The 26,427-nt window shown below is 39.1% G+C and overlaps 2 protein-coding genes across 4 annotated transcripts in view; both read right to left on the bottom strand.

Annotated features, from left to right (window-relative positions):
- The window catches only part of LOC145495822 (protein argonaute-2-like), a 34,278-nt gene extending 12,650 nt beyond the window's left edge, over nucleotides 1–21,628 (bottom strand). The window contains exons 1-9 of one of the 2 annotated variants that reach the window (XM_081475407.1): nucleotides 21,499–21,628; nucleotides 18,294–18,695; nucleotides 11,581–11,781; nucleotides 10,226–10,512; nucleotides 9,293–9,349; nucleotides 8,454–8,724; nucleotides 7,479–7,616; nucleotides 6,683–6,857; nucleotides 4,364–4,538 (exon numbers count right to left, since the gene is read on the bottom strand). In XM_081475407.1, coding sequence (XP_081331533.1) covers nucleotides 4,364–4,538; nucleotides 6,683–6,857; nucleotides 7,479–7,616; nucleotides 8,454–8,724; nucleotides 9,293–9,349; nucleotides 10,226–10,512; nucleotides 11,581–11,781; nucleotides 18,294–18,695; nucleotides 21,499–21,607 — 1,815 coding nt within the window. In that variant the 5' untranslated portion in view covers nucleotides 21,608–21,628. The remainder of the gene's footprint in view (nucleotides 1–4,363; nucleotides 4,539–6,682; nucleotides 6,858–7,478; nucleotides 7,617–8,453; nucleotides 8,725–9,292; nucleotides 9,350–10,225; nucleotides 10,513–11,580; nucleotides 11,782–18,293; nucleotides 18,696–21,498) is intronic. The other variant, XM_081475408.1, reaches the window with a different exon arrangement.
- Nucleotides 21,629–23,219: 1,591 nt separating this feature from the next.
- On the bottom strand, nucleotides 23,220–25,444 carry LOC145495860 (uncharacterized). Of its 2 annotated transcripts, XR_014050480.1 has the most exons (3): nucleotides 25,241–25,444; nucleotides 24,097–25,004; nucleotides 23,221–23,692 (listed from the first exon to the last, which is right to left on the bottom strand). XR_014050480.1 is itself a non-coding variant. In XM_081475449.1 (2 exons), the coding sequence occupies exons 1-2, from the start codon at nucleotides 25,379–25,381 to the stop codon at nucleotides 24,234–24,236; spliced, it is 912 nt and encodes a 303-aa protein (XP_081331575.1). In that variant the 5' UTR covers nucleotides 25,382–25,444; the 3' UTR covers nucleotides 23,220–24,233. The 2 variants fall into 2 exon arrangements, 1 of the variants encoding a protein (XP_081331575.1); XM_081475449.1 differs by having other exon boundaries at nucleotides 23,220–25,004.
- Nucleotides 25,445–26,427: the final 983 nt, after the last annotated feature.

Below are 26,427 nucleotides of genomic sequence, written 5' to 3' on the forward strand. Positions count from 1 at the left end.
TGTATTATTTAACAAATAAAGAAGCCTCGACTGTGCTCTGTTCTGTTGTAAAGCACGCAGGAAGCGGTAGAGCACGAAAGAAGTGTAGGGGAAAACACGAGACGAAGTCGAGTGTTTTTCCCTACTTCTTGAGTGCTCTACCGCTTCCTAAGTGCTTTACAACAGAACAGAGCACAGTCGAGGCTTCTTTATTTGTTTTATGATAAAGAATCCGATAATTTTTCCCCACGCATTTGGCTGAATTTTCAAACCAAACTTTATTTTCCAAACGAGCAAAAGTGGCGTCAGCCGTGAACTGTTCTCTGATAAAGCACGCTAAAATTAGCCAATCACAATCCTTGTTAGAATTGTTCAAATAATTTGATTGGCTAACGAAGCGAGAGCTGTCAATCACAAACTGGACATCAGCTAAGCTTTCAGTTTCGAGTAGTTTGAGCAGCTTTCGCGAGTAGAACGATGCCTTCGAGGTTCGCTTTTAAGTTAAATTTTAAATACGGATCTAAAGGCAGGTGAAGGTTTATAGTCCAGAGGAATCCGGCCGTATTGTGGCCCATGAAAACGTGCACTTTTCCAGTGGAAATTACGAAACGCGGAGCTCAAAGCTTGCGGATGAAAATGCAAAATGCCGAGATGAATTTGAACGGAGCTACAGTTATTTACGGCTTGTAGCCGCATGCAGCAAGATTGCCCGAACTAGCGTAAAAGTTAGAAAGACTAAACGGCTCCCACTGGTTCTACTCCGAGCACAGAAGAGAATATCAGAGCAAGCTTTGCACTGACCACTCGTCGGTTCACTTCGCTGAGATGACCGGAGAACGAGCGTTACTACACTACATGTAAGTGTTGTTTGAGCAATTGAGCATTTTTACAAAAATAAAGCTTTTCATCGTCAACAGAGACAGTTCAGTTGTTGTTTTCTGTCGTTGTTTTACTTCTTAAGTATAATTTCTGCCTTCGTAACAAATATAATGTCTTTTATCGAAGCACTGTTTAGGTTGAGGATTTGTTTATTTCGCTACGTGTTTTGTCGGCGGGAATCTAGCAAAACTTGTTATTTTAGTACAGTTTTAACACTACTGTTGCTAACAATGGCCTCTGTGAGCCATATTTACTACATACAAATAGCTCGTTTCCATTGCGTTTGTCTGAATCACAGGGGATGTTTAATTTGGGTCAAATTTGTCAAAATTCCGAAGCAAAAATTTGAAAGCCAACTTACCGTCATCAGCCCGTGCTCTGTTCTCTGATAAAGCACGCTCTTTCAGCCAATCAGAGCGCGCGTTATATGGAAACTTTATTATAAACTCTGATAAAACATGGGTTTTCGACCAATCAGAGCGCGCGCAGGAACCTATCTATATTATAATAGAAAATACACCACTCGTAAAATTCATACGAAACCACATTCGGGACTCAAGTGTCGTATTTTCCAAATCCTCACTAGTGAAGATATCGATGATTTCACTGATGTCAAGTTTGTCTCATAAGAGCAAATTCCCACAAAAATCAAACAAAATCAAATTTCTTCGGCAAGGCTAGAAAATTCAAATTCACTCATCTTTTGCATATAGCTAGCCCCTAGCAAGAGTGCAAACAGGCTGTAGTTTTTTCCTTAAAATAGCTTTGTCTTTCCGAGAAAAACGACATTTTCGATTTAACCTTCAGACTCAATTTCATGTAATTTAGCGAGTCCCAACTGGGCTGAAAATCGGCTGAAAATCGATCATTTTCATTTGATTCGCATTTCGCAACCATTGAGCGCAGAAAAGTTGTGATACAAACAGTTTATTGCAGAACTATTCCTTGTCCAAAAAAAGGACGATTTCAAGAATATTGGATTAATCTAATTATTTAGCGGTAAACAAAAACCAGAGTGTTCTCCAATATTGAGTTAGTCAGTCGGTGAAAAGAATTGTCATTTTGACCATGTGCCATGTCTCGGAATTCCACAAGATTTTAGATTCTAACTATACTAGGATAGGTCTTTCAATATAATTATGTAAAGTTTAGTTTGGGCAAATGATTAGGCACTCGTCAAAAACTTATTCAAAATCGTTCACAAAAGACACAAAATCACGCCAGCAGCTACCGAGTGCGTGACCAAAAGTATCATCAGCATATCGGCATTTAATACTTCAGTTCGAAACGTCAGCACTACCAAGCAGTATAAATGGCATACACATAAAAATAACACGTTCACCTACTTCGGTTTGTAGTATCCTGAATCTTGCAAACTGATTCTTTCAATGCCTTTCTTGTCAGTACTCATATCCGACTTTGAAGAAAAACAATTACTGTCTCAAGTCCCATGTATGTATTATTGGATGTGTCATTCTATCTGTGTTATTTGTGTCGTTTGATTAAGCCAGTAATCACTGCTAAAGCGTCATTCCACGTGTGACTTTCGGGTTTCCATTTTGAAGACGTTTGAAAGGCCTCCATTTTGACTGAAGATGTTTATCCGAGACCGGTGCGTTACAACATATTTTACATGGGGGTGCGGGTCGGGATTTCAGAGCTTTAAACAGAGTTACTTTTCTTTGTTCGAATTTTAAGCCACAAAGACCTTGTAAGTTTGTAGCATTTTATCGCTTTACCTAAGAAAGGAGGCCCTGAATTAGAGCTAACATCGAGATATTGGAAAAATTCTAACGCTTTTTCTTTCGGAAATAATCCCTATTCTACCCCTACCCTGTGTGCAAAGACTTTTGCTGGACAATATGCAAATAGGAGACGCGGAGCGATCGAAGATGGCGGCTTATTTGTCATTGCTAATTACTGGGGATTTCTGCCTAAAAGCAGGTTGAATGACTGTACTGAACAACAAAACGGAAAACGTAGGAATATTTACATAGGAACCTGGTAATATTGAGTGATTTGGGGGATTCAAATTCACCAGACGAATGCGTACAGGTTATGCAGAGCTAATGGAACACCGTTAAAATGGCAGGATGGGAATATTGTTTGCTGGTCAAGACATGCTAACTCAGCTAATGTAAACATATTTATATTGTTTTATGCTTAAGTCGTGCTGATATTCCTGCACGCATTCGACTGCTGGCGTTATTTTAATTTTTTTGTGTGTAATTTTAATAATTTTTTGACGAGTGCCTAATCATTTGCCCAAACTAAACTTTACATGTATTGAAAGAGCTATCCTAGCATAGTTAGAATCTAAAATCTTTTGGAATTCCGAGACATGGCACATGGTCAAAATGACAATTCTTTTCACCGACTGACGAACTCATCGTTGGAGAACACTTTGGTTTTGTTTATCACCAAATAGTTGGATTAATCCAATATTCTTAAAACTGGGCTTTTCTGGACAAGGAATAGTTCTGCATTAAGTTGGTTGTATTACAACTTTTTTGCGCTCAATAGTTGCGAAATGCGAATCGAATGAAAATGGTCGATTTTCAGCCCAGTTAGCACTCGTTAGATTGATGTTTGGACGTGAAATCGATAATGTTCTTTTTCTCAGGAGTACCAAGATATTTGAAAAAAAAAACTACCTAGCGTTTTTACTTTTACTGTGGCCTACTTATATGCAACAGTAGGGCAAATTCGATTTTTCAAGTGTTACCGGACTATTTTTGATTTTTGTGTACATTTGCTCTTAAATTATACTTAAATTCTTTGGTGTATGATCGAAACATCTTCGAGTCTTCCTCGAAACTCTTCGGCAATCCTTGTTAATCTTCGGAAATTTTCGGGAAACATTCGGCAACGTTCGTGTGACCTTCGGACAAGTTTTGGAGAATCTTCGGAAAGTGGTCGGAAATCTTCGGAAAATCGTCAAAAACGCCGTGATCAGTATGTCTATAATTAAAAAAGAACATTACACGTTAGCTCGAAGATACGATTTTTATGTTCTCGCGGCATGAGCAATATCTCACGTGTGAGCGCAGCAAACGCGTGAGATATCGTTCTTGCCACTCGAACATAAAATTCATACCTTCTCGCTACCGTGTAATATCTTCTATTTATTTCATCTTCGAGGACAGATACATGTAAAATCCTAAGAAAAATAACTCTGTATGTTGATGAGTTTAGCAAAAGCTGTTGCTCAAATGTATGATTTTTGACATATCTACTAATTTTACAAAAGCTACATGAATGGTCAGTACTTAACTATCTTTCAAATATTTTCTCGCCTTTTGTCGCTGCAATTTTGTTGTGTCCACAAACATGGAACAAACATTTGCAGGCGTAAAAGGGGCACGTGTGTTCAAAATCTTGCCAGCCAGTTAGTTTATAGCTTACAAGACTTTTCGTGAACAGTCAAGCTGTATACATGGTAGTTATGCTTTCCCTGAAGAGAACTGCGAGAAGAGGCTCGAGTGAATTGAATTATCAAACATACCCAATACTGAATGTCTCGCTGTCTTTCAGGTGCAGGACGAGCAGTACTTCTGATCATGGTTGCCGTCTGTTGCTCTGATAAATGTCTTCTTTGACAAGGAATGATGGTACAGACTTCCATTGGCAGGTAACGGTCCTTTTTCTGGCCAACTTGTAGGCAGGGTAGGTGAGGATATCTGAAAGTGAGAGAGTATAGTTTGTTGTAATTTATTTGTTTTTAGATACTTCTTTTCTCTTTACAAATATACGTACAAGATATATACACTATTAACGGGGCTCAGTCACGGTATTTTGAGTTATTTTGGCCACATACAAAATAACCTTTAAATGGTAGGAAACCTGAAAATAACAGTTTAATAAGATAGAAAAACACCAAAGAGATAATGATAAACCATAAAGGAACAAGGATGGCTAAGGATGGAGCAGATTAACACGGACTACAAACAACAAATTTGAAAACTTGAGGCTAAACTTTTCAATATGCGCAAACCGTGACTGAGCTCCTTTAACACTATACTTAAAGCCTAGTTTCCATATACATGTAGACGCTGAAAAAAAGTTCAGTGATGATGAAGTTCACTTATCGTTACGATAATTGATAATTGATAAAGGAAATACAAAAGAAATGAATGTTTAATAAATGTTTTTAAATTTGATAAAGACATGGTTAAATTTTGCAGCCGATTTTCTCCAGAAAAATAGTAATAAACCCAAGGATTATTCTACAAATGAGTAGATCTACCACAAACGTTTTTGAAGCCGTTCAAAAAACTCGAAGCATGTGTTTTATCGGCCGGTCATCGTGGTGATCATATGGAAATAGCTAGTTGTAATTAGGATCGTTCAACGTTTTCTGTTGCGATTCGAACGTGTAAACTCTACGTTTTAATTCCTGACCTTTTGCTTTAGAGTTTCACAGCGACGTATTCTAAGACTTAACATGCGTTTCTACGCACCGCGGCGTCTCTATGTATCGTTTTGAAATTTTCTGTACGAACTTTCTTCACGAACTTCGCGAACTACTAGCATACTTGTCTAACTAACAGAAACAGCAAAGTCAAAAATACTTGTTCGAAGCAAGTGTCGCGTGCACGCGAAACTTGTTACTGACCTTAGACGAATTCTATAATAAATAATATTTAGTATATACCATACAAGTGAATAGTGCTTTTCGCGCGCTCTGATTAGTTAACTCGGAGGTGATTAGCAAGTACTATTCACCCCCGAGCAGCCGGCGCAAGAGATTTTAAAATTTCCGACCGCTTGTCGTTTGTTAATTGGTCCGCTAATTATTCAGCTTGTGTGGTATATACTAAAACAATTAGTCACCTCAGTGTCGGTGAAAGTGATGGATATTTACCTCCACCTCGGTGAATAATTGTTAATTATTAACTTTTATTATATGGAGAAGAGTGTTTTACTGGGAACTAAACCACTCGTAGATTCCATACGCCACTTCATCCGGGACCCGAGTGGCGTATTTTCCGTATGTCACCTTTGTGAGTGTCGTATCGTTCAATGACGTCACGATTCCCGCCTTTTACTTTTGTTGAATTGGTTTCTCCATATAATAAAAAGAACATTACACGTTGGCTCGAAGATATGAATTTTATGTTCTCGTGCCAAGAACAATATCTCACGAGTGAGCGAAGCGAACGAGTGAGATATTGTTCTTGCCACGAGAACATAAACTTCATATCTTCTCGCCTCCGTGTAATATCCTCTATATATTGCGCAGATATCAACATAATTATTTTCATCTGCGCATCACAATTAAAAGAAAAACACACATTCCTAGTCTTAAAATACACATTTACATACAAATTCTACATATAAAATCACTGAAAAAATTAACTAAAGAACGCTTTCTGAAACAAATGAGATTTTAGAGACTTTTTAAAGCTATCTACAGTAGATATGTTTCTAATAAAAGGTGGAAGATCGTTCTATGGTCGCTACGAAAAAAAAAATAAACCCTCTGGTACCCAGGGTAAGTTTAGGGCGGCCATATAAAAAGATCGATCACCAAGAGTAGCTAAAGACTTGCATGTGGGAACGTTTAAAAGTATGCCATTACTCGATCTTCTATTCGAGTTAAGCTCCTTTAAAATCGTTTAATCGTTCGAATTCAAGTTCTTAAATCGTAAATTTAGCTGGGTATACACCATCGAGTATATCGCTCATTTTGTAATTTGTAATTTGATTGTAACTAATCTGTTTCTTTACAATAGACTGGTTTAATTAAAAATAATTTGATCTCCCACTACAGCTCGTAACTTAAAATCGCAATTCACCAGTTTAAAAAGTAACTTCACAATACCTCAAATTCAACCTGTATGTATCCTTAAAATACTCTGCCACAGTTGTTTTTCTTTTGCGACCAGTTGCACCATCCTCAACATCAAACTGTAGCTTCTCTGCCGGAACACTTGATACTCCCCACACGGTGTACTTTCTCTTAATAGTGGCTGCATGAGTGGTTTGAATACGGATCCCTAACGGACAAAGAAAGTTATGAGACAGTGCATTTATTCGTGCACCGTCTCTGAACAACGGTCACATACCCCTTTATAAAAGTCATGTCACTCTATATGTCCCATAGGACGTTACTAAAGTTTTAGAAAGTCCTGCAGCCCAAGCACGAACACGGTGTATATTAATTTATTTTTTTCTCAGCACTGTCTGATATATATCTGTGTATTAAATCTTTACATGTAGTACTAGTCTTGTTCAGCAGACTCTGTTTTCTGCTATCACTTTTTGTTGAGTTCAGTGAAATGGAAAACACGGCCACCGACCCAAGTTGTTCAAAGATTGGATAAAAATCGCTATCGCGTAGAAAAGTGCTGACAAACAAATTATGCTGGATAGTGATTTATCTGGCAGATAGCGTTATTCATTCTTATAAACAAACAGGCTCTTAACTATAAGGTAGATGTTAAAAAATATTTTAAAAATTCACAAAGTAAATAAACGCACAAAAAAGTGTGTAAACATTAAATGTTCAATTTTATGAAAATATGTGTAATTACATGCTCATGTCTATGACCAATTTTGCATTTAATATGATTTAAATTTACGTTATACCGTGGAACTAAGATCTTATGTACTCTTACCACGTATTGCCTTCTCAAGTCTGTGTTTATCAAGCCGAAAATTACGGTCGTCGATAGTATGGGGTGTTACACCTTGGCCCTGAATTTCACATAAGAAGTCTATGAAGTGTTGGCTCTTATAAAAACCTTTTGCCGAGACTGAAATAGAATAACAGAAAAGTGACAGCTTGAACGTTTACAGTGTAATTGCAGACCTTTACAGTTTATGTCTTCTGGGCAGATATAGCAATAAAAACTTAAATTATATTGACAGAAAATGGAAACATTTAATGTTTTTCCGCTTTTTCAAGAGTCATCTGCAAAGATATTCAATGTCATGCAGTGCAAAAGTCATACACGCATGCTATTGGGTTGATATATGCACAATAATTATGGGTATGATAAAAGTTTGAACACAATGATAATCAAAATTCTCAACTTGACGAAATAATCATTGTGACCAGCGAGTAAGTATTATATCAATCACTACTGAAAAACAGTACTATTTAGCCAGAGATACATGTACTCAATTTATTGTTTAGAGTCAAGTGGCAAGTTTTCCACCAAAGTAGCCAGGATGCTGACTCATGGTAGCTTATGAAAAATAATCTCTAGCTCTGCCGGGCAATGTATGTCCACTGTTAAAATCATCATCGTAAAAAAAGGTGAAGTCTGCATATGAGCCAAGTGGCCCATCAGGCCAGAGTTTATCCCAATTTCCATACATGTACAGTTAGCATGAAGCGAGTAGGAGTATTTCTACTCCCCCTGGATGGGATGCTAGTCCATCACAGGGTTACCCCCAACATTAAATTCAAAGGTACCCATTTACATGTATAAACCTTGGTGGAGAGAGGCACCATGAGCCTAAAGTGCCTTGCCCAAGAACACAACACAATGTCCCCAGCCAGGGCTCGAACCCAGACCACTCGATCCGGGGATGAGCGCACTAACCATGAGGCCACCGTGCCTCCACAAAATCATCATCGAGCTTACCATCAATGTTCAACAGCATAGCCTTCCACTGAGAGTGTCTAACACTTGAATAGAAACCAAATTGCACCTCACACCCCTCACCAAGGGGTCTCCCTTGACTATCAAATGGAAAGAATGATCGTCCCACAGGTGTGTAATGCATTGATGGCATCTCCCGCATGACAATATCTAATGCCTGCACTGCATTTTGAGGCACTTTTCCATTCTGTTTACCACTCAGGAAGTTATTTAATTCCAAGAGACTAACTGATGCTGCGAACTCGATCTTAACCTACAAGAATAGTAATAAAGAATGTTGGAAACCTTCTTTTGTGTAAATGGGCCTACAAACTTGCATAATTAACTCATATTCCTTGCTAAATTGGTAACATTGCACTGGATTTCCCATATGCAAGTCTCATTCTGAGTCAACCCTCTGCAAAACCAGAACTTGAGATTGAGCATTTCTAGAAAACATCCATGCACCACATGGAAGATCACTGAAAATTCCAATGGCATGAGGGTTCTTGAATATGTGCCCTCTAAAATGATGTTGGACATGTATCATTATTTTAATTAAAACATGCAAGCAAGCTTTAAGATTTGGAGAAAACAGCCCTTGCATAATTATTATGGGTATTATCCATCCATTCCCATTGAAAATGAAGGCCTCACTGAATACATTTGCCTGTCTACAACCCTGCTGCAAAATGTACATTCACATGTTAAGTATATGTAATTCATTAACATTTATGCAGGTTGTCATTGCAGTGCTTGTAAGTCTCTAAAGCAATGCTTGGCGCAGACATAATAATTATGCTTTGAAAGGGTATATGTGCTATTTAGAACACCTTAGTGACCTTAAATTCCCTGTCTTTTCCTCCATCTTCACCAGGTAACTTGACGCTAAGTTCAGCCTATTCAACAGTCAGAACAAATCAATTTTCAGTTAACAAGCATTGAGTGCAAACCTGAACATAATAGCGTATGATTGATTTTGCAATTATACAACATACAAGTAGTTCCGGAAGTCAAGTACATATTCTGAGGACAAAGTTTCTTTACATCTTCCAGAAGCTTTTCATTTAACTAGTGATATTTATGGGCAAGGCATAACTCTTCATAATGGGTGGTACCCTTTGGCAGAGTTGCTCCAGTATGCAAGGTAACTCTTTCCGCAGGGTGCTCCTTTATCTGACATGCCACTTTATAGAAGGTAGCGTTTTATTGGAGGTCCCCCTTAATGGAAGGTAACTTTTTACCCAGAAATGTTTCTCTATGAAATTAATGCCCCTTTAAAAAAAGTTCTCCTATATGGCAAGTACCTCTAGGGGAGATGCCACTTTATGGCAAGTTCCCCTTAATGGGAAGCATCTCTTTATGGGAGATGCCACTTTACGGGAAGTGCCCTTTATGGGAGGTGCCTCTTGATGGAAGGTGCCCTCTCATAGGTGGTGCCCCTTTATGGCAAGTGCCTGATTATGGAAGGTGCCCTTATATAGAAGGTGCCCCTTTATGGGAGGTGCCTCACTATGGAAGGCACCCCATGGAAATTCATGGGAGATGCACCTTTATGGGGGATATCTTAATCAGATGTTCCCCTTCATGCAAAGTGTCCTTGTGGAAACTGAGTTGCCTTTTTACTGGAGGCACTACTTTATGAAAGATGACCCTTTATAGGAGTTGGTTATTAAATGTGATAGGAGTTGTCTCTCTAATACACATGGATCTCTCCTCTTACAGTTCAGGAGTTTTACACAGTAGTGAAACTTTTCAGTTAAACATTCACTCACTGAAGGAAGTTTAATCCTGCTATACAAATTCTTCTCGCCATCAAAAGCGGGGTGGTGACCTTGGAACATATCTTTGTAGCTCCTTATGATTTCATTCACAACATCTCTTTTCACTGTTCGAGGACACTTGCTTGGGGTAATCTCTACGTCATAGTGGTAGAGATCTGATAGTTGTGATGATATATTGATGCGGAAGAAGTTTGCTCTTAACCTTATAGGGCGGCCTACAGTACCATAGTCTGGTCTTTTGGGGGGACGTTGTCCACCATTTCCTTGTGTTTGATGAGCTGTGTGTTGGAACAGAAACAACTTGATACATTAGGAAATTAATTAGAAATAACTTGAGAAGAATTGTAACCCTTTAAGTTCGAAAACTGCAAAATTAATAAGACATAGTAATATTTATTAAAAGTCGCACGGTCCATGAGTAATTGAAATCAATCTGACTTGCAAACATATCGTAGTTAAACTTGGCCACCAATTACTTTAATGCAGTCAGAACATTGCAAGAAAGCCAGAAACACTCCTTTTTCAACAGCACCATCACTTTAGGCCGTACACAGACACTGCCGGCTTTATGCTATATTGTGCCAGTGTAATTTAAAAATTTGGTGCATGTACCGTACAAGGCCTCTAGCTGTATATGGGCTGATGCAGTATTTATTTCACTACTTTTCTCTTCATTCTGGCTACAAACGATAACAAAGTGTATTTATTTTTCTAATAGTTTCATCCATTTGTCTAATTGTTTTTCCAAGGCTACAATGTACATTTCAGCTGCTACCGTAAATCCTCAAATTAGCGCTCCCCCTTCCAATAAGTGCCCCCTTCCAATAAGTGCCCCCTTCCAATAAGCACCCCTCCTATTGGCCAAAATTTAAAATAAGCACCCCCCCCTTTTGAATAAGTGCCCCCCTCCACTCCCCCATTTTGTGGACAAGCTGTGAGACAACAAAGGTTGTAATACAGTATAGTTTTTGTTGTGTAGTATTAGATTAGTGCATTGTTTCAGTTTGTGAACACATGAAGTTTGGAAAAAAATTACAAGTACTAATGGTGCTGCGATTTAAGGTTTAGGATCAGCTTTATATGTCAATAAACAGCTTATGTTGTTGCTTACGCATAGATGATGAATTAAAGAAATGATATGCAGGCCGTGATTTGGAAGAAATTAAGTAAGCGCCCTCCCTGGATTAAGTGCCCCCCCCCCCCCCCCCCCCCGTCTTCACCTAAATTTGAAATAATGGCCCGGGCGCTAATTCAAGGATTTACGGTATCTGTGGAGAAAATAATTACAACAACTTTTACAAAATAATGCTGATAGTCAATCTTCAGAATCCAATCATTAAATTTACCTTTTGTAGTCAAGCTGGAAGCAAGCTTCGTTCTTAATTTTTCAACTTGTTGGTTATCATCAGCAGTGGTGGTTGAGACACCAGCTGTCTTAACAACAGCAGAAGAAGTAGTGGCTGGTACCCTAGCTGCCTCAGCAGCAGCAGTCACAGTGGAAGGCACGGTAGAGGCAATGGTCTTGGCAGCTGCAATATTTTGAGGTTCTGCACAGGATTAAAATTGATTGATACATTCAAAGTGAGTACCTCCTGTTGCATTCCTGTGTACAATTCCTGTCATGGGCAATTTCACATGAGTGGTGTCAGAATCCAGATTTTTGAAAAGAGGTTGCACATGACATTATACCCTGTTCTACATTGTGGTCCCGGCCCTATCCCCCACTCGGGGGCAAGGAACTAAGCTACATTGTGGTCAAAATAAAGTACACAGGGAAAATAAATTTCAGTTCCCTCGTGACAACCATGTTATCAGGACAGTCCCCAAAGTAAGTATTTGTTTTTATACAGCGAACACACAGTACAACAGGCAAAAAGTAAAAACATGCTGTATCAGACTTGGAAAATATAAGGGACTTCAAACATTCGTATCAGAAAAAGGTCCCTCACTGGAGTTAATACATAAGTGACATAAACTTAATCCTGAATGTTTTTAAAAAGTAGATACAGTATAACAAAAATAAATTTTGTCGTGGATGTTACAGTACCGGTCAAAGGGACTGCAGCATTACACGCATGTTAAGCGCGTGTACTACACGCACATTACACGCAGTGTCCATGCACCTTACACGCACCTTACACGCACCTTACACGCAAATACACGAAAATGCGTGTAATTACACGCAAATACACGAAAATGCGTGTAATTACACGCAAATACACGAAAATGCGTGTAATTACACGCTTGTAATTACATGCAGTAAACGTGATATTGCGTGTAAAATTACTCGCAGTCATTCAACTGGAACTCATTAAGTGCGTGTAATGAGAACGAAATATTAAAAGTGCGTGTAATGAAATTAATTAAAACAAAACATTTACCGTGTAACATTTATCGTCCTGGACTGCACTGCAATACAGTTTAGTCTTTCGCCTTCTTGCTTCTGGTCATCAAACGTTTCCGATCGAATCGACCAGTTTCCTTAAACCGGCTTACCGCTTTACAGTAAAAGTATTTTTCCGTTGTAGTTTTAACAAGCAGCACCAGCGGCGGGCAGGCATGCCAGCTAGGATTCACCGAGATAACAGAACATAAACATATAATGTCGCTTTCAATTTTATATTACAGCAATCAGTGTACTTTAAATCAATCCAAAGATTCATTAAAAATATTTTGTACTCCAAAGCGTTCGGAGTTAACCGGTGTTCAAAGGCTTTTCTCGTCTTTGTTTTTTTCTTTTCACGAGAAACAACAAGGGCGCCGGCGACTGACGAACTGAGGCTTAACAGACACGAAATAACGGCAAAACACAGTATTTTGCTTGAGATTTTCAGTTAATTTTTAAACATCAGTTATCCTTCTTTAAGTTTAAAAAGCCTTTGAAGATTCGTCATTAATAGCTCAGAAGCGAATGTTCTCTATTTGAAAACATTGTTTCAATCTGATAAAATGAAATTTGATCTGTTTCTTGAAAAGTGTTGCCTAGCATGTGACCAAAATCTACCCCAGGCGGAAATCCTGTGCAGTGTGAGAGTTGTTTTTAAATTAGTTACTGCTTCATTTTATTCCATACACGAATACATATACAGACACGCGACAATCTGTCAACCGGACTTAACCCATTGATGAAAATCCCAATGTTTTACTCGAACTTAGCTTATCGGTAGTCTGAGTGAAATGTATTGTAATTTAAGCTGAATAATCGAATGAACCGGGTGTAAACATTGCGGGTTTACACACGAATCTGATGAATTGAAAATTAATGAATTCGCTCAGATTTTGTTACAAAAAAAATTTGATTCTTTGCTGTTTAAGATTAAGAGGGAATCCACAAGTTTCTGTTTGAATCCCTATTTCATTGTTATCGAAGGAACAGGAGTTGAAAATGACATTTCTCGCATGGGTAAACATTACGTTGCAACGTACCGTCGTACGTGTTTTAAGAAAGCTCAGAGATCTTTAAGAATTAAGTTTTGAAGTTAAGCAGAAGTGCAGACTACTACAGATTAAGAAAGAGTATTTGTTTGATAAGTGCTCGAGCTACTGTAGTCCAGTAATTTAGCAATGCTTGTTGGCTTTTAAATTTACTTTTTGTTGTGAACATTGAAAGTCGTGTGTTTCGAATACAAGTAAGTAGTGGCTTTTTGTTTTGCAAATACACGCAACTGCGTGTATGAATAACAAAGGTTTCTTGCTCAGATTAAAATACACGTATTTGCGTAAAATTACACGCAAATGCGTGTAACTACCAGATCAGTAAATTTTACATGCGTGTAATTACACGCACCTTACACGCACCGTCCACGAACACTACACGCAGACTACACGCATTCTACGTGCGTGCAGGTGCTGCAATCCCTTTGACCGGTACTGTACGTAACGTCCACGACGTTTTAACCATCTTTTTTCTTTTCCAAAATAACTACCAGAGAGATTTTACAACCATTCTTGCCACACAGCTAGATATCCAATAGAAATACCTTGGTAAAAAGAAATCTCTGGTAAACAACATTTTCGAAATAATGGGAGCAAAACATTGCTCTGGACGTTACGTCGCGGACGTTACACTTCTTGAAGTTAAGTAAAAACATTTTGAAATGATTCTTGAAAGCTAAACCATTACACAAGACCATATGTCTGTCTAGATTTGCTCTAGTTTCCCGTAAAAAATATTTTGACAAAGACAGCAGCTTTCAAGTGGGTTGTAAACTATTCTGAAATTTAAACAATAGAGGGGGTTCTGCCACTCTGATGAACATAGTGATTTTTTATGATAACTTTAACTCTTTTATGTATCCTATTACTTTCACGAGTTTTTTTCCACAGCCAGTTGCTCTAGAATTTCAAATGATCCATTGATAAAATGAGGAACAACAACAGAAGTAGAAAAAATGTTTGAAAAGTGGACCCTTTTGTTTTCCCTTTTCTAGGCCAATAATAAGTTGTTGTGTCAACTCTGTAAAGAAACCTTGAATTGAACAAAACTGCCATTTTTTTTTTTTCTATTCTCTGGCAAAATCAGTTATCATTCTGGCGATCATCATAAGTTTCCAGGCTCAGAAAGCCAAAAGCAGGCTCAAATCCAGGTTATAGTTGATGTAAAAAGCATGTTGTGTCCCCCAAACTGTGGGTTTTTACATGAAGTGCCAACCAGTTTTAATCATAATAGCATAAAATATTTGCCTATATTGCTTTATATGACTGAGAACCATACAGAAAAGCTGATTTGTCTTCTATACTTGGCAATGATTCACAAAGCGTAACGTCCACGACATCAGTTGTAACGTCTGGGACGTTAAATTTCAAGTACCCTTGCTAAACTGCATATATTTGGAACAGTTCATACAAAACCCCCCGATACTTCACAGGAATTTTGATTTAATATTAATGCGCTCAATATTGTCGTTGTTTTTATGTAACGTCCACGACATTGTTTTTTCGCTCTATATCTCTAATGGAAATTAGTCGATTGGAAAAATTGTGCAGCCCAGTTAACAAGTCAGTAGACACAAACTAAATAATATTTATCAAGTTAAACCCTATTCAAACAGAGCTTTTTTCACACTACCTTCCTTAACTTTAGAATTACCTGTTCAACGGATTACCATAAATAATGAGACTTAGAGAGATAATGTACAACATCCAAATACACATATGTCTTCTTTGTTGCAAGCAAATTGTGACCTTTGCTTGTCAGGATGTAGCAGCTCAAAAATTACAATAGGCATGACAAAGTTGATCCATAGGCATGAGTAACTTAACCTCCAATACAGATGTAGTCTTCCTCACCCTTGAATGTCTGCTGAAACACCGGATTATGCATGTGGCCCAATCACAGCGCACTTTCCAATCAAGACAAGGAACTTTGGACCCAGATAAATTTTGCAAAAGACTTCAACGGATACGCGCATGGCCTTTCAGTGGGCTTTAACATTAAATTTATCAAATTACCATTGATTTAAATCCTTATCAGCAAGAAGCTGTTAGAGAGTACAATGTATTTCATGCAGAAAGAGATGAACTTGTTCCTGCAAGACATTTATGTATGGTTAGGCAGGGCTCGAAATTAACTTTTTCGTTCGAGAGCCAGCTGGCGACTAACGGAAAAATTTTGGTCGCCAGATCGTAAATTTTGGTCGCCAACTTATTTTATAAATAACTTACACAAGAACACGGATTTATATGTTACTTTGCATGCAAGAAAAGGCACAATTGAAGAGTGAAAACAATTAGAAACAACATCAGTAACACTTAGTTATAAAGCTACCGTTGTTCTCAGGTGATAACTCTGGTCCGAAGGTGACGGTTGTCTCCATAGTCATTTTATTTTTAAATGAAGCGAAGCATAAAACGTTTTAAGTCCGTGGTTTTCATTGTGAGACAAACACGGGTCCTTGCGTATTTGCTCTTTGCTACTTCTTCGAAATGCCGTTACGTTCTTTATTTTCGACTTGTTCTCCTCGAAGGATTCAAAGTTTGGATTAACCTTTTGGCTGAATCTTCATTCCCTGCACGTAAAAACTCACGTAATACCTTCAACTGATTGGTGTCTGCCGCCATTTTCGCGGCAAATGAAAAGCACATGGTGTTGAAGTGCGCCTGCGATCCCACTTTCAGAAGAAGCCGCTGAAACAGTATGGCGCGCTGTGAACGCAGTATCGACGTGTCGAAATACATTCAATTTTTTCGATTATCTTATAATATTCAGACATTATTTTACTGAGAACGGAAAGGTGAGTTGTATACTAGCTACCATATCCAATTGATTTCCTAGCATAAAGATTTAAAAACAAAAGTTGTGTCGTGGTTTTCTTTAGTTATCGGACAAAACACGAGTCGCAAGCTGGCGACCAGTTCTGAAAATTTAGTCGCCAGTGCTCAATTTTTGGTCGCATTGGCGACCAGTGAGTCGCAATTTCGAGCCCTGTTAGGCCTGCGGGAAGTCTGCTTGGAACTTTAGAAATGACTACAAGACACCAAAATACTATGTGGCGTGGCCTTTCAAAGAGTGTGCGAGACACCATCTGAAATTCTAGTTTGACTCCCTACCACTTCCAACCAAAGGGGTTTTATGCTTTTAAATCTTTCCAGAAGTTTACCGACTCAGTCTATATGCAGGGCTTGAAATTGTGACCAATACAATCACATGCATTTGGGACTAAATGTCCGGCGACTAAAACTTCCTCCTCTTCAGTTGCAATTTTTCAACTAGTTTTCGACAAAACTAGTGAAGGAATAAAAATTTAAATTGTTTTGTGTGTTAATTACTATGGAATTAGAACATGGGTGGGTTACGAACAATATTCACTTGTTCAGATGGATTTTGAAATTACTCACGCGATTACTCCCTGGATTGTACTGTACTCCGTCCAATTACTACTGCGAATATTTTCGCTGGTGCATAGTAAACAAACATAGCGGGTCGGCGTTCCTCGCAAACAATTTCCTAACAAGAAATCCATCAACTTTAAGGCCTCTGGAGACTAATGTGCAACCCAGATTTTATCGCTTTTCTTCTTTAAAGTAACGTGAACATAGGCATGATCAATCAATGTTTGTCTTGTTTGTTGCTTTCCGCAGTAGTTACCAGTGTTGTCAGTTCGTTTGTGCTTTCACACTCTTGTCTGTCTCCTCTAGCAACCCCCTCATGCAATCAGAATTCCAATTGTGTGTACCTCCAGGCCTTTGGATTTCTAGTTCAAAGAGCCTCCCTTGCCCTCAGAATTCCAAAAAGCCGCCCGTGGTATTGGTATGGATATTTTCTGGAATCACCCAATACATAACATGCAACAGTACAGGTTGTAGTTACAGTATATCGCACCAAAGGAGCCTGTTCAGTTTATGATTGGCTTTTTATTACACCATTACCTAGTGCAAATTGGCTCTAAAGTAAATTTCAGAGTGATCTCCAGCTGATCTTTAAGAACAAAGGGAAAGAAATGTGCTGTCTGTTTCAGTAGATGTTCATTGGGGAGGAAGACTGTGTGACAACCCCAAAGAGCTTTTGTGTAGAAGGCTATCAGTAGCTGTAAGACAGAGGTTTTTGACCTCCAAACATGGGACCCATGCCTAAGGGGGTGATTACATGACAAATATCGGCCTGGCTGAAATTACAACAGGTTAGGTGGGGGTTGCGATTAACAACACTCAACCTAAGGGCTAGACCTGAAATGTCTGCTATAAATACCGTTTTTAATTTGGCACTGCGTTTAACTCACTACTATTTACAACTTTTGAGCTACGATTAATCAGCCCAGTTTCTGAAACAAATTCTCTTAAAATGAAATTGGGAATTACATGGAGAAGATTTCAGTCAAGGCCTAGCTTCAGTCCGGGCTAAAAGTCTCAGCCCAGCCCAGTTTGAGAATAGACTGAAAGCCCAATGTAATCGAAATCAAGTTTCTGCCCACGATGTCAAACCAAGAAATCCTCACGTGGTTCAAGAGGTACATATGTATGATATCTTACTCCCAGAACAATACAAATATGCTCATCAATCTACGAGTTGTAAATTTAACCCCACTGTGAACAGATTCATCTTCATTTCAGTAAAGCTTACCCTTAACCTTGGTACCAGAGGAAGGAGATGACGTAGACAACTTGCTCGCACCAGGAACTTGTTGTTCTTTTCGTTTTGATTTCTCTTGTGGCTGAGGGACTGCTGTAGAACTAGAGGGCGTCTTGCCGCCTTCCCCTACATGTACTTTCTCATTAGCTGTAGTCTCGTTCTCTCTCGGTCTCTCTCGTCCTGTCTCCGGCAGTTCGTCATATTCAGCTGTTGTAGAACTTGAAGGCTCAGGAACTGACCTTGCTCCCGTAGCAGGCTTCTCTTCGCTTTCAACTTCAACTTCGTCATCATCGACGTGTCTTCCAGGAGTGGGCAAATCTTGTCCTCTGCCACGTCCTCTGCCAGCACCGCCTCGTCCCTTATTTTTTCGCTTCTTTTTCCCCTTCCCTGGTCCTGGGGAAGACATTTTTCATCTTCAACACTAACTGTACTCTAACAATTTCGATACATCTGCTGCGTAAACATTAAATGCAGGGGGGGCTGGCAGCTACCTTTGATCTCTCCGCTTTTCTGGTTTCTATGATCGCCCCAGTAAAGAAATCTGTCAATCATTCGAGAACCGTAACGAGCATGCGCACAACGCGAAAATAACAGGAGGTAACCGAAACATGTTTCGCCGCCATTTTTGTTCAGGGTTTGCCTTCGATTCGATAACTTTTTATTCGCTGTTAGCAATTTTTAACGACAGCTCTGAGGCAATCAGGACTAAGGGAATCCAGGACCAGCTTTGGGCTATTTTCCTGGCGAGCGTGGTTGCATTCTTGGTTGCCTGGAGAGGTTTCTCCGTCTCAGGAAGAAAACGAAGCTGAAGTTTTTATTTTGCTGTGGAAATTTCAAGGTTCATTACTTTCCATCTTCACACCGAGCAATTATTCTTCCCAAATTTCTATGGAAAATACCGATGTCGAACTGTTTCATGTCTGGCATTATATATCGCGAAGCCTCCGAACGTAAGTCTTAATATATTTCTCAACTGTTCAGAGTTGTACATTTAAACTTGAGCTTACATTGACTTCATTAAACAAGCTTTTCTGTCTAAAGTTTTTTCCGTCGTAACTTACTTTCTCATGAAAGACTGCATTTACTGTATGATTTTCCTGTAGTGTGTTGAGTCTGAAGACTTTCTTTCGAGTAATTTAATTTAATCATGAAACTTGAAGGCAGTTGCAGATCAGTCAACAACATTGAAAATAGCTACCAGTTTGCGTGTCTCGATAATGCAGTGATAAATTATGGATGTTTTGAAACCTCCATCCCTTACTGTTCAGTACCAATGTGAACTCGCAAATTTGAAATCATTTTTCCGCTTCTGCATATGGGAATGTCCAAAATGGACTGTTTGCTAGACACAGACTCAATGTGAACCTTTACTACGTTGAGGTATTTCATTTACAAGTTATTTACCCGTGAAAATAAAGAAAGCAGCTTCTGCTCACATGCTTTGGCATAATTTGTACTGGTGATAAGCATCAGTTTTATTTGTGTGGTGGGAGAAAGCTCTGTAATACTTCTGGATATCAAAATAGGGCTGCCATATACTCATCTGCTGAGGGAGATAATTTATGAAATAGACCCAGGGAAGGAAAATGAGGCCATGTTACCTGTAGTTGAGTGGTAGTAATGAGGTAAGCAGGTAAAATGGTCATTCATCCAGATTATTAATTACTAACTTTAACTTGGGTAAACCTGAGTCAAAAGAACCTCCACAACATTTGAAATAGGCCAATTTTGAGACTTGGCTTTAAGGCTTTCGAAAATAACAAGAAAAGACATCAAGCACAGGGATCTGTAACAGTCATTTAGCCCCCAAGTCTATTAGCCCCTAAACATTTAAACTCCAACCAGAAGTCAATAAGCCCCCTACCAGAAATAAAAAAACTGTATATATTTTTTTCCTTAAGCATGAGTAAGGGGCTAATCGGCTTGTGGTTGGGGGCTAACTGGCTAGGGGCTAATCAAATGACCAGTAACCAAAGGATTTGTTTTATTCCTCTAAGGCAAAAAGATGAGTAAGGATGTTAATATATCAACTCATGATTTGGCCCAACGTGTTGATTATCAGTGGCTTGTTCCTGTAGTGGAAGGATAGCTAAATAAGACAATAAGGCAGACTAATATAAAGTCAGATGAAGAAGTCTTTAATAGTACTTGTCTCAAATGACAATTCTTAGTGCAAGAGAGGAGCATGAACCCTTTGAAAACTGATTGAGAGGTGACATAAAAAATTAGTCCAGAAAGAGCAACAAAATGAGGTGGTAAAGTCAAACTTCCTGCACACTCCCCATGTCAACGACTTGAGTGGACCCATTATTTAAGCCGTTAAGTCAAGAATATTAAAACAAAAGTCTAAGGATTATGAAGAAACAAAAACAATCAATGACGCAACTATTGTGTTGTAACAGCAAAGAGATGGTGATGAATTCTCAATTCTGCCGAGGGACCTATCCAGTATTCGCTTTCATAAATAATGCCAGATGCTTTGCCTGAAACTGAAACAGACCTCTTGTAGTAACGTGACAGAAAAACGCCGTACCCACTGCACTCACTATGAAACCTACTTTAACCCTGTCAGTTTAGTAAGTGCAAACAAAAAGGGTCACGAAGCTGTTAAGAAAAAGCAACCCTTACCATCAGGGAGTCCGGAAATAGAGAAATACTTCAGTTTATCCCGTTGATAGGACACCCAAAAATGCTCGAATGAAATATTCATGCCTGCAATCTGGCTCACACTGTGGAGTTCCCGCTCGCGAGGGCTCACAGGTTTACGTTGGAATATTTATCACCGATGCCTCGATCAAATGTCCAAGATTTAGATGCAGGGCAACTGAAGCTTTTTCGTAGATGTTTGAACGTGAAATATGCACGACGTTTACAAAACTTTACAAACGCATCGCGCTCACGGAAGTCCGCCATGTTTGTTTTCCACAAACCAGTACTTAGTCTTGCTCGGCCAAATTTCTTAACTGGGGCGATCATAGAAACTCGGTTCCAGGCCTCGCTGCTTGCCCCCCCTGATTAAATGCTTACCTAAGCTTTTTCTTCTAGGGAAATAACCATGATGTAATGGGGAACCAATCAACGATGAATACACATTTCTCGGAAATGAACAGCTCGATTCTAGGAAAACAAACTCTTGTAGAGGGAAATTTCCTCTTCCTGTGGATAAATAATTTAACATACATCTTGATATACATACCTGTACAAAGGTAAAGAGAGGTGTTCTGGCTTAGGAGACTCTGTGAATGGTTTTTCGTTATCAAGTCGTGGATGGCCGTACTTCCGTCCGCCATCTTTGTCCGATTCATCCTCAGGCTCGTCTGTCCCTCCTTTAAAATCGGCGGTGTCACAGTGATTTGGGTATCCCTGAGTTTTGGGTACCCCCGTACCCAAAACACTGAAAGCTTAAAACTGGGGCAAGTGAAATCATCCACAAGTCTGTTCAAAACCCAATTATCTTCTTACTAAGCTTTGTGTCAATAAATTAAAGCATTATTTTACTTGATATAAAGACAATACGTCGCTGAAAATAGTCGCAATTTATAACAGACTGTCTGATCCGAGTCCGCAGTATAACGACATACAAAACCGAATTCGCGCGCCAAACTGCCTTGTATGAACATGCGCTTGGTGCCTATCGATAACCCTTGCAATGCCGTTATTTTAAACACGAAAGGCACATTCTAAACTTCGTATAGTTCGGCAATTAAATTTAATCAATATGCGAACGAACACACTGAGATACGGCCGTCACGCAATATGCACACTAGTCTCTCAAGTTGTAACTGACCTCTGTGCATGCTCCCTGTCTTTCGATTTCCAAGTCCTTATATTTGGATAGTTTTTCAGTGACTTTCACGGATATGTTTCTGTCTGATGGTACTGCCATGTCAATAAATTTACAGTTTTTTGTTTTGTGGTCTTTAATCACTATATCGGGTCTGTTGGCTGTTATTTTCCTCTCTGTGTGTATTGGCATGTCCCATAATATCGTGACATTCTCGTTTTCTGTAACTGTTTCCGGCTCATGGTCGTACCACTTTTCTGATGTCTTTATATTATAGTTGCGACAGACTTTCCAATGTATATACGCGGCTGCTTTATCGTGTCGGTGGGTATATTCTGTTTTCGCAAGTTCAGGACACCCAGACACGATATGGTCGATTGTTTCGTCGTATTTGTTACACATCCTGCATAGGGGGCTAGTACCGTCTTTGACAATGCTGGCGTGGTATGATCTGGTAGATAGGCTTTGGTCTTGGGCTGCGATTATGAATCCTTCCGTTTCTGCCTTCAGTCCACTGTTTTTGAGGCACTGGTTGGTTTTGTGGTGGTCGACATCTGCTTCCTTTATTCTCTTTGGGTATCTTCCATGTAGGGCTTTGTCCTCCCACTGCTTTGTTAATTTTTCTTGGGTCTTATTTCGTGCCTTTTGTTTGGTTCTCTTTCCATATTTGGTGGTTGTTTCTTCTGCTTGTTTGTCTGGTATTGTTAGGTCTAGTTCTTGTTTGAATTGTTCTGCTTGCCTTTGTATAGAGTACAATTTCTTTCCGCCATCATGTTCTTGCACTAGTTCGATTAGGGCATCATCAGTGTTCTTTAGGTATGTATCGAGCCCTATCGTAGTTGTTTTGTAAGAGGCTTCTAATTGGATAAGACCCCTACCACCAGCATTTCTTGGGAGGTAGTCTGTCTACATCTGTTTTTGTGTGATGCATTTTTGATAGGGTGAGTAGTTTTCTTGTTTTTGTGTCTAACCTCTTTATTTCACTCATCTTCCAGTCGATTATGTTAAAACTGTAGGTCACCACTGGGATAGCTAAGGTGTTGATTCCCTTAAATCTATTGGCAGCATTGAGCTCCGTTTTTAGGACCATCTTATTATTATTATTATTATTATTATTATTATTATTATTGTTATTATTATTATTGTTACTATGTTTCTTCTTTTTTTTTTTTTGTTACCTGCAAGGTTTTTTTGTCGAGCTCGCGCGCTCAAGCCCTAGAGCTCCGCCTGCGCGGAAAAGATATTTTTGTCTTTTTCCTCCTGTCTTTTTCCATCCCCTTGAGTTTTGTCTTGCTCGTATCCCCCAAAGAAGGAAGATGATATATGGTTTTTGCGCAAAACTGTGGAAGAATTGACTTGCCCCAGTCTGCGATATTTTACGCTTTCAGTGTTTTGGGTATCCCGAAAAATTAGGGATTTGGGTATTGGGTTACTCAAAATTTGGGAATACTAAGCATTGCCAGTTTCCAATCTTGTCCCAGGGCCCAAGGCCCAAGAGTTTTGGGACAGCGCTGACCGATACCCGATGCTCTAGACAAAAGCCAGCACCATTCCGGCTGTTGACACGTACTAAAATGGGAAACAAATCTTGACTGCTTCGTCATAACTATATTGCATAAAACAAAAAACAAAAACAAAAAGCTAACAAAACAAAACAAAAAAAGACCGTGAGAAGTAGTTTTGTTATTAACATAATAATTGATCATAATTAACCTGCTGATCTCTGTTTGACAGGTCTTCAAATTTCAACCAATCAGCGCGCGACTCGCAAACAGCTTTAGGGGTCCATTCATTCGAGAGCGTTTCGCGAAACGAAATACACATGGCGATTGAACACTGGCGGCTTTTATCGTGTTTAGTTCAGCATTTATGTTATTTCGCTTGTTGAGAATTTTGCAATACTCCAGGCCAGTTTAAAGAAATCGGATTTATTAAGTTAAAGATGTTATTTGTGCTGATACAGCGGCGGATAATGCTGTTCAAAGCTCCGGGACAAGATAAAACTCTTACCGTGTAATGGTCATTCCTCCTTCTCGACGCGACTAACAGGGATATGAAGACTACTCTGGCGTAAAGATTGCTTGAAAAGATGATGAATTCCACCGAACATTTTAATAAGCCAAGACACATCACTTCCTTCTGGCTGTTTAAGCAGCTCTAAGACGGCGAGCTGTGCTGCGCGTACTGTTTGGGGGGTTTTTGGCTACAGGGAAGAACGCCTCCGGCTCCGTGATCTCTTGCTTCTGCTGATGGTAGTTTTCTCGTAATCCCCCGTTGGCTGCCATCTGGAGATATGTGTCGGAGTGAATTAGAGTATTCACGAGTTTGTTTGGCTGGTGAAAGTTAATTTCAAGTCGAGTCTTCTCATCTGACCCAGACGTACATGTCTCGGAATCTTCGGAGAATTCTGACCATGTTGTCGAACTCTGTCGGCCGGACTCATCTTTCTTTTTGTAAAATGTCTGCGGTCTTTGGTATGTGTCCAGAATAATTTTTCTGTCATCTATGTGTAATCCTAGTACGTCTGCATATGGAATAACGAATTTTCTTCGAAGGATGGCTGATTTTTCTCTTTGATGTTCAATGACAAATGTGCCCGACTGTTGTGGTTTGCTTGAGTTTAACTTCATGGTAAATAACTCGTGTGTTACTCTTGGATCGGCTCTTGTGATGTTAAGACTTTGAACTGTTGATTTGATACTGTTCAAGTTTGTTGAGCTATTTACCGTGCCACTGTTGGATGTTGAAGCAAATTCTTTGGCCGTTTCGACTGTAATTTCTACAACGTTGGACGACTGGAAATGCGTTTTCGCTGCCTGAAGATAGTTTTGAGTCATCTGTTGGGTTAATGTGGAGTCGATTTTTGGCCGAGGACGAACACAAATACTACCGTCGGCATCTTTATTTGAGTCTTTCATCTGAAATAATTAACAGAGGTAAGTTAATATGATCTGATTTTAACCTGTGCTATAATTCCTAGCACTATCAAATAACTCAGTTCATTGAAATCGATCATTTATTTCTAGTTACTACGAGACATCATTTTGCTGTTAAAAATAAGTCAAAACAAAATTTCCTGACATTTTTTGGTAACCTCTTAGGTGTGTCAGATGAACTTGTTATGTTAGTGCTTTTATATAATGCCTTCATGTACCTCGATTTCAGGAGCAGTTGGTGATATATAGGTAGCATAAGGTGGTTCATCTTGACTTGACTTTCTTTCAGTGTCTTGAAAAGGAATGTGCTGTTTTAAACAAAATAGCACAGGTGTTATGAACATTAGGAATGTGTCCATGATATTCAACTAAACAGCAGCATACACAAGAAGCAGGGCAGTCCACTAGAAGTGCCTGGGTGCCACAGGTAACTAACTTTGGCCTTTAGGTGACAGGGAAAAATGCTTTTTTCATATAAGCTTAAGTGTTGGGCACCCAGGATTCCATGGTTAGGAACTTCTGGGCTTCTGGTAATTTTTCTTTGACCACAGCCTTGAGAAGCATCCTTTTTTAAATGCAGTGTATATAGTAGTCTAGGAGTTATTTAAAATGAATGGAGGGAAAACTTATTTTGTTTTTCACATTTATACAGATTCATTTATATATTTTATACCATTTTCTTCTTCTTTAGATGTTTTGGTAAATCTTCATTTTCCTTTTTGTGGACTTTAGAGTCTGACGAGTAGCTGCACCCTTTCTTCTCTCGGTTCTCAACAGATGCCCACTCATGACAGAATTGTTGGGTGAGTACTCGTTTTTGATAGTCTATCTTTCCTGTTTCACCTGCTCGCCCACCACTGTAAATGTAGTTACCTTGCTTGGCTTCTTTGTGTTTGGTTTCCATGATGCTGTCATTAAAATTGTGCAAGGTCAAAGGGAGTCCACTCAAGGCGGCATCTTTAAGAGCCTTCTCGACATAAAACCCAGTGTAAGCAACCAGTTCTTTCACGGTGGCAGTAACAGTTTCAGAGCCAAAAATTAAAATAAATTGAAATCCTAACAGAACTCTTGCTTGACATTCATACTCCTGTCTGGTTAATTCTTTCGGAGTGTTTAAAATCCATTGGAAAATTTTTTTCAGGCCAGTGCAAAAACATACCAATATTTCGCTGACTGAAGGACTGAAACCAGAGTTGTTCAAGAGTTCCTCTGCTTTTTCATAGAAGGCCAAAACACCATTTTCATCAAATGTGACATCATAATTGCTTAAACAAACTTTTCAAGCAACTTTCTGTACTTCTAAAAACCATTTTTTAACCGCGCGGCCATGGGCCGAGCGCGGTTCTAGGTTTACCTGTGGTTTATTATTTTTTTTTTTTGTCGGTGACCAGACGCAGACCTCCGC

Source organism: Orbicella franksi, chromosome 8, assembly GCF_964199315.1.
Source record: "Orbicella franksi chromosome 8, jaOrbFran1.1, whole genome shotgun sequence".
NCBI classification, from domain to species: Eukaryota; Metazoa; Cnidaria; class Anthozoa; order Scleractinia; family Merulinidae; genus Orbicella; species Orbicella franksi.

What these genes read in the sequence shown, in the direction of transcription:
- LOC145495860 (XM_081475449.1), bottom strand. Translation starts at nt 25,381, where the DNA reads ATGGACACATTCCTAATGTTCATAACACCTGTGCTATTTTGTTTAAAA. An exon ending in CAACTGCTCCTGAAATCGAG is followed by an intron (nt 25,005 to 25,240) that starts GTACATGAAGGC and finishes TAATTATTTCAG; the next exon opens with ATGAAAGACTCAAATAAAGA.